This window comes from Teleopsis dalmanni, chromosome 2 (assembly GCF_002237135.1).
Source record: "Teleopsis dalmanni isolate 2A chromosome 2, ASM223713v2, whole genome shotgun sequence".
Taxonomy (NCBI): domain Eukaryota; kingdom Metazoa; phylum Arthropoda; class Insecta; order Diptera; family Diopsidae; genus Teleopsis; species Teleopsis dalmanni.
The window spans coordinates 105,174,715-105,192,033 of NC_051847.1; the positions used below are offsets into that span (position 1 = coordinate 105,174,715).

Here is a 17,319-nt window from a genome sequence, read left to right on the forward strand (position 1 = left end):
TAGGCCAATATTTCTTATTCACTGATAAAGTAAGTCTTATCAAAATTCATATCGAACCATATGCTGTGATTGGATTAAGGGAAAAAAACATCATTAGCCATCATTAAATAAGGATTAAAAAAGAATATGATAGCATTTTGCATTTCGAGCATTTTTTATTCCCAGCACTACAAAGCAAAAATTAGATATTCTCTCCTAGTCTCAATTTGAACGTTATTTATTTTAATTTATTTGTTTTTTTTTCGAACTTTAACTAATTTTTCCGCAATATTTTCTTAAGGTGTTGGAGTCTTGATCAATAGCATCGGTTATTTTTGCTGTTGGTTATTAAGGACCGATATGCATTATTAAGTTGAATTTGAATAACAATTTAGGTTTTTGTCTAGTTTTTATATTGCTTTTAACTTTACTTTTAAAGATGTCAATCTGCACATTTATATAGTTTGTTGAAGCATAACCAGGTTTTATACTAACAGGCAGAGTTCATTAATTCTGGGATTTTTAGGGCCATTTTTTGCCTGGTTTTTAAATTATTGTATTTAAAATTATTGTAAGTAATGAAAATTACTTTCGATTTTTAAAAGTCTTATTGGGATGCTGTTAAGAATCTTTTACGACGTTTTTCCATAGTTTTTTTTTTGTTTGTTAAGTATGCGATGAACAGTATAAAGATTGTTCTTTTTGTCTGATAACCTACATGCCGCATTATTTTCAAATTTTAATTTTTTTTTATTAAGCGATATCTTTGCATAAATTTTTTTTCATTATTACTAAGATTTTCGAATTCTACGTAAAATTTCACTATTTCACAAATTTTTGGCTGTAAAGTAGTGTAATTAGTCTCACTTTTGTTGCTTTTATTCGGCTTCAAATAAATAAAATCTCATTCCATTCTTGATATAGATTTCGAACAACAGGAGAGTAATTTTGCAACGAATTTTAATTTTGGTGCCCCAGGGAAGGAAACATGTACTGTACAGCATAATCAGTTAAGTTCATGTCATTGTTTGTGCATTATGCATTATGGATTTTTGTAGTAATTCTGAGTTGAATATTAAACTTCATATAGTACTAATAGACTTTATATAGTAATGATTTGAATGTTAGTCTCTTGCTGCCACAAAATTCATGCCCACATATTCAGATTGACGCAATAACTACTTTGTAATTTAAGAAGTTCTTTACAATTGAAAGAGCATAGCATTTTAAGTTAAAGTTCCATGTTTGCATTTGTTAATGTACAATATAAACTATATACAGAATACTACATGTGATTAGCACATACTGTTTATTATCATACCTTTTTACTTATATTTTTTTGTGAATTCCATAATTTTCAAATAACTTCATTTAAAAGAAACTGAGAAACTTTTGTACTTTTCTATAAATATTCTTAGTATTTTTTTTATGAGTTTTTATTAGTAACTCGGAAAATGTTTTTTCATCAATTATTCATTTCTATTCATATTTTTTTTCACATTTTTTGGTGCTATGTATTAACTATTACTTTAACCGCTAAGTTCATTTCTTGTTTAATTCTATTCCTGCTTTATTTTCGATGCACACAGCTACCATTTAACCATTTACTTACTTTAATGTACATATGTATATTGTATATTTATGTACATATATGTACTATGTATCTACAATGTATGAATTAAGTTGAACGAAATCTGCTTGAGTGAGTGGAGTCGAGGAATTGATAATATATAGTATATGAAGTTGATATGATACTTGATTCCATTACTTTAGTATATGATCTTGAGGATTTTTTTTATATGACTTTAATTTCAATCATTCTGTATTATAATTATATTATAGTATTAAAATACACTAATAAGTCTTATTCTAGTTAATATATCAATCTGGAACGTCTAAGTTCAAGCAGTTAGCCGACTTCTCCATTAACATGTATGAAAAGTGGTGTTTCTTACATAGTACTTCTAGAGAATGTGTAATTGAGTATCAATTCCATTTTTAGAATTCAATTTAATATGAATAAGTTATATATCTTTGTTTTAATAATTTTAATTTTTTTTATTTATTGCTATTAAAGTGTTGACGTGTAGTTACTTATTTCTCTTTGTGTACTTATTTCTCTTACAGTACACAAAAAGAAAATCTGTTAACCTTACAAATAGCATCTTATCTAGTTAGACAACAAATTCGAAAGTAGTACCAACCCATAAATTTACTATTTACAAACCGAATTTGGATGTGATATCAGCGTTGAATTGACATATTTTTTTTCACCAACTCTTAAACCAACTCTTATCCTAATGGGGAACAGAGGCATTGAAAAACTTCAAGAAATTTCAGTGAATCATTAAATAAATAGGGTAGTATACTTAATAAGTTTTGCACACAACATGGTTATTATCATGAAAAATATAACAACACTTTCATCCAACATATGCGATTTACAGCAAAGATGTACTATAAAATCTTTGCCGATAGTGATTATGTAGCGTACGTCACGTTTAAGGCAAGGAATTTTATATCTACAGTGTAACATTCAGTATATAGCGTAATATACAGTGAATTTAAGCGATTGATATGCAACTGATATTGCAAAATTATCAATCGTTCATTATCTATACATCTCAATATTTAACTATTTTCAACAGCAAATAAAAAGTCTTAGCTTCCATTTCTTATTTTCCATTTCACACGGTTTCCATTAATTTTTTTATAATTTTTAATTGACAAGTTGTTTTCCAGATCGTCCTTCTTGATTTCTTTTCGCCTATTTCGATTATACGTGCGTCTTTCGAGTCCAACTTTTTGTTCCTTTGGTGTAAGATCTTGTGCCTTTTGCAACTTGCAAGCATTTTTCTTGAGCACATTTTGGAATATGCATCAGATGCTGGGATATTTTCAGTTCTTTGGCCATTTGATTAGTACTCCGACGTGGATTTCGGATTTTGTTCAAATCGAGCTTTCACTTTTCGAACCATTTTAAGTGATATTCCTGTTTTTTTTTTCAATCAACCACCACCATAGCGTTTGGCAACGCGGCATGTATTATTATAACGATTTATGGTACGATACACAAACATTTTATTCACTTTGAGGTGTTTGAGCTTACGAATAATAGCTGGTTGGGATTTTCCAGCCGAATATAATGCAATCTCACTATTACGTTTGAATGCCATTTCGAATAATTTTTGTTTTATAAAACTTAGACGCAACGCAGATCCTTGTGGTAACTTGTTAATCATATAAACAGCTGTCTACGTATGAAATTAAAGAAGTTGGCAAAGTCATTTTGAGAGATATATCTGTGTGTAGTTGATAACACTTCAATCGCATAACTCTGTAGTAGTATAATAATGAAGGGCTGCCATTCTGTAAAAATGATTTGATACTTCTTTATTAAGATTATAAGCTTGCAAAGTTTGTTCCACCAAGATATCAATGGTAGTCCCATCTCTTGTAAATGCAGCATTGTATTTTTTGCGTTATCCTGATCTTCATCTCAACAATATGATAAATTCAGACTGAAAAAAGCTATCTTTTGGATTTTAGATTTTTATGTGTAAGTTTCTGGACCTAGTGGTAAATAGATCTGTTTCAATAAGATTACTATTTAAGCAGCTCTCGATGAAATACGCCGTGATCTTTGAAGCAACCTAATTTTGTTTTTTGCGTTAACTTATTATATCTTGTATCAGTTTTATACTATTATTCCTGTTTGTTGGCTTACCGGTTTTATTGCTTTCTTGTGATTGTATTAAAGCGGTATTTAAATGGCATTAAAGGGGGCCGTTTTTTCGATGATATCGTTGATATACCAAATATACATTGTGTGCATATCATAATCTATATAGAGATCAGAGTTTCCTATTTTTCATTTGCTTCCATTTTGTGATACGATCTACAATACACACACCTACGTAATATTCACCGACAAAGTCGTCGAAATCACAGTTTGTACTTCTTTTAAGATCGTATTATCGTCTAAATGGTATCATAATTCCATATTATTTTCCAATAGTACACATCAGCCGATGACGATGGGATTATTATCTTAATGGTACTATAATTTCAATCTATTTTTCATGTTTTGAACATATTTACATTATCAATTTCAGCACTGATAATAGTTTCGAATTTAATTTTAAACTTCGAAAAATTATACCACAAGCACTAGTTATGCTTGGTATTGGTGGCATCTTATCAATTATAAAATAAAAAAAATTAGATACTGCTAGACATTTAATATCTGTGTTTTCAACTACAATCAAGCAGCATTAAAAATCTGAAAAATTTGCACATAGCTGTCAACAAGGTAAAAAATGTGTCGATAAAGCTCAAATAGATTTACATCTTCATAAAGTTCTAATATATCAGCAAACGAATTCACTAGCACTGAATTCCAAACTGATGAAATTATTTTTTAGCTTACTAAAAGTTCCATTAAACACAATTATAGGTCTGGACCGATTTGAATATAAAATGTTGAAAACACTTAGGCTACTGGTTGGTTTCATTGAAAATTAATTGAAATTGTAGAAGATTTGTCATCGGTAATACCCATTGGGTATATATCGCAAGGGTTGTAGGGTACAAGTACCTATGTGTTATTACTAATCTCACAATGTATTCATGTAGGCAATGTAGCTGCTTTGATTGATCTACAAGCACCTGTTTGCTAGTAGTCATAATTTTTATCCTTCAGCGATTGATTTGTTTGTGTTTTTTTTAGTTTTCCAAATATATCATATTAAAATTATTGTAAATGCATTCAACTTACCACTAGCTGTTTGTAAATCCGTGAATTTAGATAGTGTGGCATTGTCTGCGTCAATGATAAATGCATTCCCTTCAAGATTGTAAACGATTTTTCCTGTAAAAGTCTTTACATCAGTAGTGGACATCGGAGAGCTGTCAACAGATTCAATCTCCTAAAATCAATGAAATATTAAATTAAATATTATATTATTAAATAATACAAACAATGAAATATTTAAGTAATAGAAATATGTAATCAATATAACGCTGATAATTATATCTAAATATCTTCAAATAAAAATCATTTAACAATATATGATGTACAGCTTAAAATTTCGCTTCACTGTATCACTTTTTGTGAAATTTCCCTTTAATGTAATGGTTATACACTGAAGCACTGAGATATATACATATATAAAATAGCAATTTTAACCGATTTGAAAATCATATTACAGAATTTATAAAGAACATAAAGAGAATTGCAAGCCTGCATTTCAATTGGTGTTATTTTCTTTCTGAATTATTGTAGAAGCTAAAGTAGGGGATTTAGTTGATGAAATGACAGTTATGTTATAACATCAGCAAATATGTCAAGAAGACACTTGCAGCTTAAGGTATTATATTTACGAATCGATGGGAGTGTTTAGGTATACCATGTTTGTTTGTAAATCTAAACTGATATTCAGGAATAATGTTGGACTGTTCCTCATTTAGTAACATTCGATTAAATATTTTTACGAATATTATATGGAATATGGCTACTAAATTTGTTGAAATGAATGCTATAATACCTTTCGTGGCTAGGTTTTAGTTTCTAAATTCGGATATAAAACATTATTTATTGATTGTTAACAAGCAAACAAAACATTACCAATGCATTCTGCATTAATTATTCGTTGTTAAGTATTTTTTTACAAAATCTAATCTGTTTTGTGCATTGGTTCAGTGGAGTTATACCTGGAATGCAAAAAAATATGTAAGCATATAAGTATATCGGTGAAAAAATGTTGATCAAGTCAACTGTTTATTTTCAGTATTCGAAATTTTTTTTGGAATTAGTTACATCGATTTTTCTACAAACATATGCAATACAATAAAATAGAGGTACCGTGGATAAAAAATTCAAAATGAATCAATTGTGAGAGTGAGAATTTGTAGGTACAATAACTTGAGACATTGTTAAAATTATTTTACAAATATTTATTTATTTCATTTTTCAACAATTTTGCATACCCAAATCATCATTATAGATAGTATGGTCAGTAATAGTAGTTGATCAGTAAGTCAGTATTCGGTACTTCAGACACACATCTGAACGCCGCTGTTTAATTGTATCTCGTCTGTTCGTAAAATTGAACTGTCAAAGCAGCTAGTTTTTTTTGTTATGCATAAGAGTAGGAAATTGCCAAAAAAATAAGAAAAAATTAAAAAAATCAAAAAAAGAAATTTGAAAATAATTTACTAAAAAATTATTATTTGTTTGTTGTTTTTTTCATGGTGTTTTACTATACTGATACTAAATACTAAAAACATTATATAATGATGATAGGTAATAATTTAACTCGGTAACGTTTTAAGCCCACAAAAACAAATACACATACAATTTTTATCACTTTACCGGATTACCGAGCACGTCTGAATACGCCTATTGAAGTACTGCAAAATCTTCGTTAAATATTCATTACTTATTATCTTATTATCAACTAGTAACAACTTTAGTTAACAGTAGGCAGCGTAACAACTCTTGTTCTAGAGTTCTAAATATAATACTAAATAATGTTATTGTTATTGTGGTGAGCCTATAACGCTCTCATTACTGTGAGACAATAGCCCAGTAATTCATTTCATAAGAAATATAGCATTTTGATATATTTTCATTTAAGTAACTTTTTCTTGCATTAAAATTTAATGCTTAAATTTTTGCATTTAAGCGAAAACTGCTTTAATCCATGATTATTTTATTTTTCATCGAATTAAGATAGAATAAGATAATCCAAAAATTAATAATCACAACAGTAAGGTTAGAAAAGCTATAGCAAGCGATATTAAAAAATATCGTAAAAGAAAAAGCACAAAATTCTAAAAATATTATGGGTGAAATCTAAAGCAGATAAATTATAAAACCAAATTCATAATCAAGGATTTAGAAAAATATTTGGCCACAATAAACAATTTTAAGAGGTTAGATAAGAGTGATTTTGTTAAGACTAGTGTTATAACTAGTGTTATAACTAGTGTTATAACTAATGTTATAGTTATGTATATATTTTATAACACGAGATACAAACGAATGTTTATGTGTTAACCCTAGTGAATAATATTCATTAGATAGAATAGCAGATAAAATACTTATCCAAAAAAAAACTAACTAATATCAAAATATAGCGATATATAATTCGAAATATAGTCTTCACAAGCTACAAATCTGGATCCTAAATATTGAAACAAAGGATTGAAATCATGCCACTTAATATTGCAATTTGAGGGACAATATACTATAGATATTGTAAATGGACTGTTGTAGGTTGACAGAATTATATTTATATTGAATACTTTATTTTCTTTGGCATTCCTAGACAGTATATTATATGTATTTTGAGGTATTTTTTGTATTTTTAAAGTCTAACAGGTAACAGGGGCATATACACATAGAAAAGATCTGCGTCCACCCACAAAATTTTCCTTAAATTTCGCATAACTAATTTAATTTTTACTGCAATTGATTTCTGTTTTTTTATATATTTTAACCAATAAAGTTCAAACAGAAAAAAAAACAATTATTCTTTAAAAAAATGTTACACATAATTATATGCAAAAACAACAATTTTTGAAACAGAAAAAGTCTGTCCTCCGATACTGCGAAGAGCGTAATTTCGAAAAATTATGATGGACAGCATACATTTTTTGAGTTATTTGTCTGGCATGGTCCGTATCCCTATCTCCTATATCTTACATTTCAAAAGGGAGAAAATTAACATTAAATAAATGTTTAATATTATTTATTGATTGTGGTTGTGTTACGTTATGTTTTATTTTATATTTTGCTTTATTTTATTTATGTGATAGAAATAAATGATATGCTTAATGAAATAATAGATATGTCTGATCTTAACCTTGCTGGAATATCAGAGTTTAAGAATAAATTAGGAAGCCCATCTACACCATCAATTTCTAGTAAATTAAATAATAGCATTATCTTAGTGTAAATTGATTATCCAAATATTAAGCCCGTCACGTGTTACAGGATATCGCAGTAGCGTAGCGAGCCACTACCTGGGGCGGCAATCACTTTTGGTGCCCTACAAAAAAAGTATCAATATTAATATATAGAATTTATAAGTAGTTTCGCACTTAAAAACGCTATTTAGACGATCTTCTCCCATCGTTGAGCGTACATATATTAAAATTAATTTCAATTTTCGAACGAACGTTTGCAGCTAGCAATTGATACTGCAATAGTAAGAAGTATTTAAAGTGCGACTCCTTTAAAGTAAAATCAATATATAACATACATACCTAAACACTTGTGATATTTGTTTTCGATGACCAGTATCAGGACTCGAATCAAATAAAAGTCCGTAGTATTTATTTCTTTTATCATTAATATCATTAATTAGTTGATTAAGAACTATGGATGCCAAAAGATTAATAAATTCATTTAATGTTTTGGTGATAAGTGTGAGACAGATTTTGGTCTTTCCACGACATTTTTTAGATGATTCTCTAACAATGGATCAAATTAAGCTATAAGTTTAAGTACTAATAATAAGTGTCCGATATTTGCACCATTTTGAATCGCTAAATTTTATGACCACATAAAGCAAGATTTTGTAATATTTTTTGCAATAGATTTCGCCACCTTCTTTTACAGATTCTATAGTGGATTCAAATGAGGCATCGATTCTAGTGTCCTTAATTAATTTTCATCCTGTTTCTTTCCGAGTCGTAAACGATTTTCAATGATTTGGACTTCTTGCATGGCTAATTATTTTATCTTTATTCCTTCATTTATTAAAACCATATGTTCCTATAAAGGTTGAATATATATCCGAATTTGACTTTATAAACACTAAGCAAATAGTAAACAATAGCAATACAGTGTTTTATTTATTGGTAAATATAATAGTAGGAATCGGTTCATTTTATTCTTTCTGTTTTAGTACGGGTTTTATCGACTTTATTGTTTTATCGGTTATTGTTGAATTTTAAATAAGTAACATATTTAAATTCAAGAACACTTAGAATGACCGTTTCTACTACTTTTTCTGTACTTTTTACAAGATATGGGCAAGGACTTGGAACTTCAGATATACTTGTTTTCTGAATTTTGTATCGCACAAAATTCCAACAACTGCTGCTGTCAGAATTCGATTCTGATATCGGTTTTCTTTTTTATCTCTTCTTATCCTGTAGATTTTTGTTTTGTAACTTTTTAAGAATTAAGATTCCTTTGCTATTCTAGATTTCTGAGCTTGTTTTGTGCTCCAATTTTCTTTTATAATTTTGATTTTTACATAAAAATTCAAATTTTTTTATTAAATTAAGTTATTTTTTTAATTAATTAATTCAATTATTTTACAGCTGGTTTATGATTTCGTTCTAATATAAATACAGCAAGTAAAATTGTTAATAAAAACTTTCATAACAAAAATAACAAAACTCCAGAAAAATATGCGAATAAAAAAGTCAAGTACGGCTTTGAATCAGTTGATTAAGGTGCGCTGATTCTGAGGTTCACATTTGGCAGGACCCGAGTTGGATTCCTGGTACTTGCAGTCTCAAAAATAATTATTTACGAATAATTAAATACAAGAATTATTTCCAACACCACTGATGATGGGTATTTGGCAATACTCGAAACAGCCAAAAATAGTCAGCCAAAAATTCAATTAATTAAAATAATATAAAAAATAAAATTTTTGTTGTTGTATTTCACTACTCTTCGAAAAACCTCGTTATTTTTTTAAACAATACAACTTCAAATAAAATTAAAATATAAAAAAAGAAAACTTACTCTAATATAAATTCTTAACATTTTTGTATCGAAATTTGAATATTGCTTATTTCTTCAATTATTGTTTCGAATACTTAGCAATTTTAGTTATAAATTGTTCTCCGAATAATAGAATCGTGAAGTAGATCTTAGATGTTACAGACATGGATCAAATTATAGTTTGCCCACCGAGTTAACAATAGTTTTATTATAACAAACAAATAACAACGATAAGCAAGACATTAATGTTTCGCAAAACCTGTCATTATTACGGAAACATTTTTTTTAAAATATTTTATTAGACCAATCGACTAAAAATTAAATAATTAATTATAATACAAAAATCATTATTTTAAAATATCGAGAAATTGATATTTCTGGAAATTTTGTTTAGCTTATCAGCAATTTGGCGCCCATCTGTGAGACGCCGGTACCCCTCGTTATGCCACTGGGATATCCTTTTGAGGTCAAAGTAGTTGAAAAAAAATTTAACTGATATCTGAACGATTTCAATTCACAATAAAACCCTTTTAAATCTTTGCCCATATTATCAAAGAAAGCAATTTCTGCACATCTTTTCCGGCAACTGTTTAAAAAATTAAGCAAATATGCGCTTCAGGCTATTCAAATTATAATGTTAAGTAATCGTTTTGATGAGCTTCAAAGCAATTTTCATTTTAATAACTATGATATTATGCCATACAAATAATCTCCAGATTTGGACCCACAGAACAAAATTTGACCTTTTATTACTAATCTGAACAAAGAGTTGCAGCTTCTTTGCGCCGGTAAGCAAATGTGTGCGACAATTTCTACATATTCCTGCCACTTTTCGAATATCGGTAATAAACAAAATTTAATTTTTTAGCTACCTACCTGGTATAAATAGTTTCAAAAAAGCAAGATATCAATGATGAAGAAAAACGATATCTCATTATCAATTATAACAGGCAGAAACAACAATCAGAAAACAATTGAAAAATAGATGACTCTTTCCCAGGCTGATGCATTAATAATAAATAGTCATATGGTATGTACATACATATATTAATAATGTTACGATTCATTTTGGAAGTGGAGGTGGATTCAGTCTATCAGGTCCCCTTTGTTTAAAATTCTCAACAAATTTTTTGATTTCACCATTTATTAAAACTTTCAGGATCAGATGATTATCCTTTTGATTTTCAATTTGCCGTACACATAGAAAATATTTTACAAAAGCTGTACTCTTCTGCTATAAAAGCTGTACTCTATTTACTATACGCACTGTCTCTATTTGTTATTTTTCATGGCTTTCTATGTCGTGGAGACTTAAAACCTTGGTGTTCAAAAACAGACGTATTAATTTAAGCGTCAATCAACGCCCCATTGGAATCGCATTGGTGATTCCGTCGGTACCAATTAAAGAAATTCATGCAAGTTATAACTTTCATCTTGGTTAGATGTTGAGAACCATCTAAATCTCTGCTACAATGTGGGTTGTAGCACCCGGTTTGAAACGCACTCCACGGCGAATGAATGATATGCTTATCCCAATGATCATTCTTTCCGCGTATTTTTGGGTATTAACCACAACCATTTCGAGTCCTACACCAATGATCAGCGCAGCCGAAGCTGTCGGGCCACTGACCCCCGAAGTACCAGATCGGATCATCTCTGGTCAGATGTCGCAAGTTGCACTCCTCAACTTACTACCATTCACACTTCTTGCATAAGTGCCAGACTGGGACTGGGGGATATTAGTCACCTCTCCGCAGGGATCTCACTATACGCACTATACGTAAAACTTATGGGCAATGTAAACATATTACATATGATCTTACATGGAATATTTTTTATAAAAATTTGCATTTTAAGTTGAGCCGATAATAAAAAATTATTTACTTCATAAAATTATTGAGATTTGGTTTTTGAAGAACTTTAAATACATCCACAACTTCCTAGAGAAATCATTGACGTGTAATTCAATCGTACTTTTTAAAAATCAAAATTGAGTTTAAAGTCAAAAGTGAATTCGAAAGAGTCAGAATGAGTAATTTTAGTGGCATAATTGTTGAAGATATGTCAAACATCTCGTAACACAATCAATGTGTAGAAAGAAAAGTTTAATGACCGTGTAATCTAATACCGAAGTGTTTTGACTACTGGGAAGTCATTGGGCTATTTACACTATTATGAACGTAACATGAACATGAACTTGAAATCCGGTTTCCGATAGATGAGAGAGGATTGACAACATTTGTGGGTTTCGTCATTTTTATTTTAAAACGAATTTAGTCGTGTTTTGAGCAGCAGCTATCAAAAGTAATTCTTTATTTATAGATCCCTTGTTGAAGCTTCAAACACCTTTTAAGTAATTTTAATGCTGAATACTTTGAATTTCTGTGCTATGCACTTACTACACACAAGCATTTTATACGCTTACACAAAACAAAACAATTTTCACGCTCATGAGAGTTCATGATAGTGTAAACTGAACTGTCAGTTCACGTTGTCGTCATGTTCATCTCACGTTCATGATAGTGTAAATAGTAGTGCTGTTCATATTCGAATTTACGAAGTATTCGAAGAATTCGAATATTCGAATAGTAAACGAAGTCTTCGAAGTTGGAAAAAACTTCGAAGTTTTTGTGAATTTTTGTTCTCGAACTCTTCGAAGTCTTCGAAGTTTAAGTGTAGTGAAAAACTTCGAAGACTTCGTAAGCAAAAGGTGAAGTGAGAGTGCACAATGCAAACAAACGTACATCACACAAATTATTTGAGGGATCGAAGCATTTGCTTTGTTTGTACGGTTTTATGTTTTTTTTTGTTATTCTATGCAGAAAATTAAAAACATGTTTTTATTATTTTATTATTTTATTATTAAATATGTATTATAATATATATTATTATAAAATATGTTATTATTAAATATATTTTATATTAAATAAAAAATTTGCATTTTAAATAACTTATATTTATTATTTATATTTAAAAAATTATATTTATGAAAATTTTTAATATAATATAAAATACATGAAAATTTGATGGAATTTCTTTTATACAATTGTACTAATGTACTAATTTACATTTTATTTAGATAGTTCCTTATAATATTATGTATTTCTTTTCTTAGAAATAAGGATTTAAAAGTTTTACATAAACCGTAAAATAACTGTAATTACAATAAAAAAATCAAAAATTATTTTTTTATTATGCAAAAAATAAATTTGTGCTTTTGTTACCTGTGTGATCATCACAGCTCATACATGTCAAATAATTATGCATTAATGAGCAAAACTAATTTTTTCATAACTAATTTTCAAGGTTTTAATTTGTGATTTTTTTTAAAAAGAAAAATGAATACTTTTATAAAATTTCCTTTACTAATAAAATCCATCAATATCAATATTTTCATATTCTTACATATGTATTTTATATTATATTAAAAATTTTCATAAATATAATTTTTTTAATATAAATTATAAATATAAGTTATATAAAAGGTAAATTTTTTATTTCATATAAATAATATTTTATTTCATATAAATAATATTTAATAATATATATAATAATACATTTTTAATCATAAAATAAATTTTATGTGTTAACAAAACAAAAAACATATTTTTAATTTCTGCATAAAATATCAAAAAAAAACATAAAACCGTACAAATAAAGGAAATGCTTTCATCCCTCAAATAATTTGTGTGATGTACGTTTGTTTGCATTGTGCGCTCTCACTTCACCTTTTGCTTACGAAGTCTTCAAGTTTTTCACTAAACTTAAACTTCGAAGACTTCGAGAACAAAAATTCACAAAAACTTCGAAGTTTTTTCCAACTTCGAAGACTTCGTTGAAATGCGAATATTCGAATAATCGAAGAACTTCGGTTTTTTAAAAACTTCGAATAATGTGAACAGCACTAGTAAATAGGTCCATTGGGCTACTCCAATCCACTACAATTCTTCGATGACCTTTATACTGACATTATTTGTGTCATTGGTGACAGAACTGCACATGTACGTGAAAAAGCGTACATAGTGACGTATTAGTGTCCCAAAATTAAATTTTTAAACGATTTCAGATGTGTTTATTTATATGAAATCATTTTAAAATGTCCTAATCGTATATCCAAAATAATCTAGAAATTATTTTGATGGGGTGATTAAAATTGAAAAGGCATTTGGCATACAAATAGTTTATATAGTGATAATGATCTTACATAGAAAAACGAGGAAGAAATGCAGCAAAAAAGAGAGAGGTTTATAAGAATGATAATAAATAAAAATAATAAAATAAGTGTAATTTCATTATAGCATGTTTTGTGGATAGTGGGTTAAAATATGCACAAAGCTACTAAATGTATATTTTGTTTTAATTTCTGGCGTTCAATTTCACTATAGAACTTTCAGAAAAATCTGACGCTTATATTTAGTATAGCTTATTCTTTTCAAATGAGCTATTGGAAATGATTTCTATATAATCGTGACGTTGCAAAAAATGGAACCATTATGTCATTTATACAAATAACTTCTTAAATTTCTATTTTAATAAATGCTTACATAGTATATGACTCTATCTAGTTGACATAAAAGTATGGTGTTACATTTATCTCATAAATTTGACACACCATTTAGTTAGGAGTTTGTAAGATTAATATTAAATTCTAAAAAAATTAAATAATATAAATAATAAAATGTGATAATTAAATAAATTTCTATAGTTGTGTTATAGAAAACTATAGTTTTAAAAACTCTTAACTGGTGCATTTTGATCTTAAGAAATGAACAAGATTTGAAAAAACACAAAATATAAATAACAAAATTAAGTATAGGTTGGGTTTGTTCGTTAATACACAATATTTGCAATCCAAAAATCGTATATGGGCATTTGAAGCAATAGATGATTCCCAAATGATATTTAGCAGTCCCCAAACCAATTGTATGTTTACTTCAGCCCCTCCATAAACTCACTTGATTAAAAATTAAGTTTTGTAATTTAGAATAATATCTTTACTACTAACCCTTTTTCTATAAGCATTTATATTGAGCAGGATAGGATCTTGTACCTCAAACTACGTGTGAACTACGTATTAAATTTATTATATTTACCAAATTTAATTCAAACTTATTTAAAGATTTTGTAGACAATATAAAAATTCAAAATAGTTTTTCTTTTCAATTTTAAGAGACTTCCAGTAACATCGTTCTAAAAAGAGTGGATGTATAAATTCTTGAGTGGATGTATAAAGAGTGAAAAAGTGAATACACTTTATATGATCTATACGATACGATACGATAAAAGTGTCTTCAGATAACTGAGTCAGAAGATAAAGTTAAGTTACCGAAAACTCGTTAATTTTCTTTAATTATGAGACGAACCAAAAAACTCTTTACTTAACAAATTAAAATTTTTGGGAGCTTTCATGAATGTTAATGTTTTTGAAATTTTGAGCTAATTCGACAATCTTTTAAACGATTATTACCTTTCCAGGCATTTTTAAAAAGTTTAGTTTTATATGTATATATAAGTTTGGCTGTGTACTCTTACAAAAAAAATACCTTGCAAGTACTTAAACGGTCACATGACTTGAATACAAAAGAAGCTTCCATGTTATTCATGTTATTGTAAATATCAGGCAACTTCTTTGTGTCATTTTAATCGAGCTCTGTTTTTGAATTCTCTTTTTTAACAATTATATATTGTCGTTAGAGTCATAATAGTTATTTAATTTCTCTATTTTTCTTGATTTTCTACCAAATCATTCTTATTTCATTTGATTTTAACAAATTGAAGTTTAACCAGCTATAACAAATAAGAGTTACTGGGCTATGGCAGAAGTCTAAAGTAGTGGAGAATATTATAGTATTCGTCATGAGCAATATTTAAGTTGTCAACGGAGCTAAGCGGTTATTTAATTTAGTGCCTCGCTGTACATGAGAAAAATTATTGTAATTTAAAACTGCATTTCAGATAATTGTAAAGTAATTACCTAGTTGTTTTGTTTAGTTTCCCAATGAGTACGATGCGTGCAGTTAAAATTACATAACGAAAGTCATAAGCAAAACAATTCGAAAAAGTAGTTATCCACACGTAGGAGGGCATATTTACCCGTATGCTATATTCCTTTCTATTCACGGCAAAAGTTAGTGAAGCCTATTAACTATTTCACTGCTCGTTTCTTTATTTATATGTATATAATTTATTATTTTTCTCACTGTTAGCACCGTAATTATTTTAATATTTTTATAATTGAGTTTACCTTTATTAGATTTGCTAGTATTATTCGGAAATAATTATAATAAATTTGAAATTAGAATAAAAAAGCACAGCATCTGAGAGCGATTAATCGCATTACAATTGTGACAGTTTTGTTGGAATCGAATGTATTGCATCAATGCTTTTGTGAACTGGACTCAATGATATTCACATTCATAACATCTCAATTTATATAATTTCTAAATGAAAATTATTGCTAATTATAGCAATATCTAGTTACCGTTGCAAAAATTAATAAATAAAAGAAGATCATTGAACAATATTTCGATATATAGTATATAGCATACTAATTCAATACCGCAAGCCTCATCACCTACTACACTGATACTGTCAAAGAAATAACTAAATAACGCGTTGATCCTACAATCAGCAGTGTCAAAAATATATTTTCTTATTTGTTTCTCTTTCATTTTTTATTTTTGATTTGTCTGGTTACATCCGCGAATCATTCCAAAGAGTATATCACTTCAAGAGTATCAAAAAGGGTGCACACAAGCACGAAACTGCCCCGGAATATAACGAGTTCTGGTAGAATCAAAATTCGTCTTATATACGACTTATTTCGTAAAGAGCGCACTAATTTTAAACTCATTCCTAAAGTTTTGTGGTGCGCCTCTGTTTTTTCAGGTTTGTAGTGGAATTTTTACGTGGGCGTAAAGTTGCAAACTGATGTGGTATAAACAATAAAGCCTTGAGGCTTTCTTGCAATTTTTTCGAATATTTGGTGACACTGAACTCTTGAGCATAAAAAGTCAAAAAACAAAAAAAACAAAAACAACAAAAAAAAAATGTGGATAACATTAATACTTACATATGCTCATGTATTATAAATATTGTCGCAAAGTTATTGTTAAACATGCTTCTTTTGAGAACAAATGTCTTGATAAAATTACATCGTAGGTCGTGCTAAAGTTTGAGTGTTATATACATATGTATGTATTTACTAAAAGAAAAGGATTCGTAAGTTCTTTTTTAGTATAATATATTTTGCTCTTAAATCACAAAATGGTATATTCGTTCCAAACATTATTTAGATTAATTAACTCTTTACTTATAATACTATATCTGCTTATGTATCTACTTATCATTTTTAATAGTTCCTTTAATTTTTTTATATATCAGAATATTCGAGATATTGAATAGTAAACATAATCACGGTTTTAGCATTCATTTACGTAAAGGCGATTTCCCAGTTATCTGTTTAGCAGACGTCGAAGTCCGTCAGAGAAGATTTTTGTTAAGTTTTTTACTACTTAACAAATAACATGTTGCTTGTTAAAGTTTGATATGAAGTTATTGCACGAAAGCGTTTGAGAAGCCGCCAACGTCCA

The 17,319-nt window shown here is 28.4% G+C and overlaps 1 protein-coding gene across 3 annotated transcripts in view; it reads right to left on the bottom strand.

The window, feature by feature from the left end:
• LOC119675082 (zinc finger protein 2) overlaps window positions 1–17,319 on the bottom strand; it is a 92,093-nt gene that overhangs the window by 34,719 nt on the left and 40,055 nt on the right. For all 3 annotated transcript variants that reach the window (XM_038086269.1, XM_038086268.1, XM_038086270.1), the window contains exon 3: window positions 4,757–4,907. In XM_038086269.1, the coding sequence (XP_037942197.1) occupies window positions 4,757–4,880 (124 nt within the window). In that variant the 5' untranslated portion in view covers window positions 4,881–4,907. The remainder of the gene's footprint in view (window positions 1–4,756; window positions 4,908–17,319) is intronic.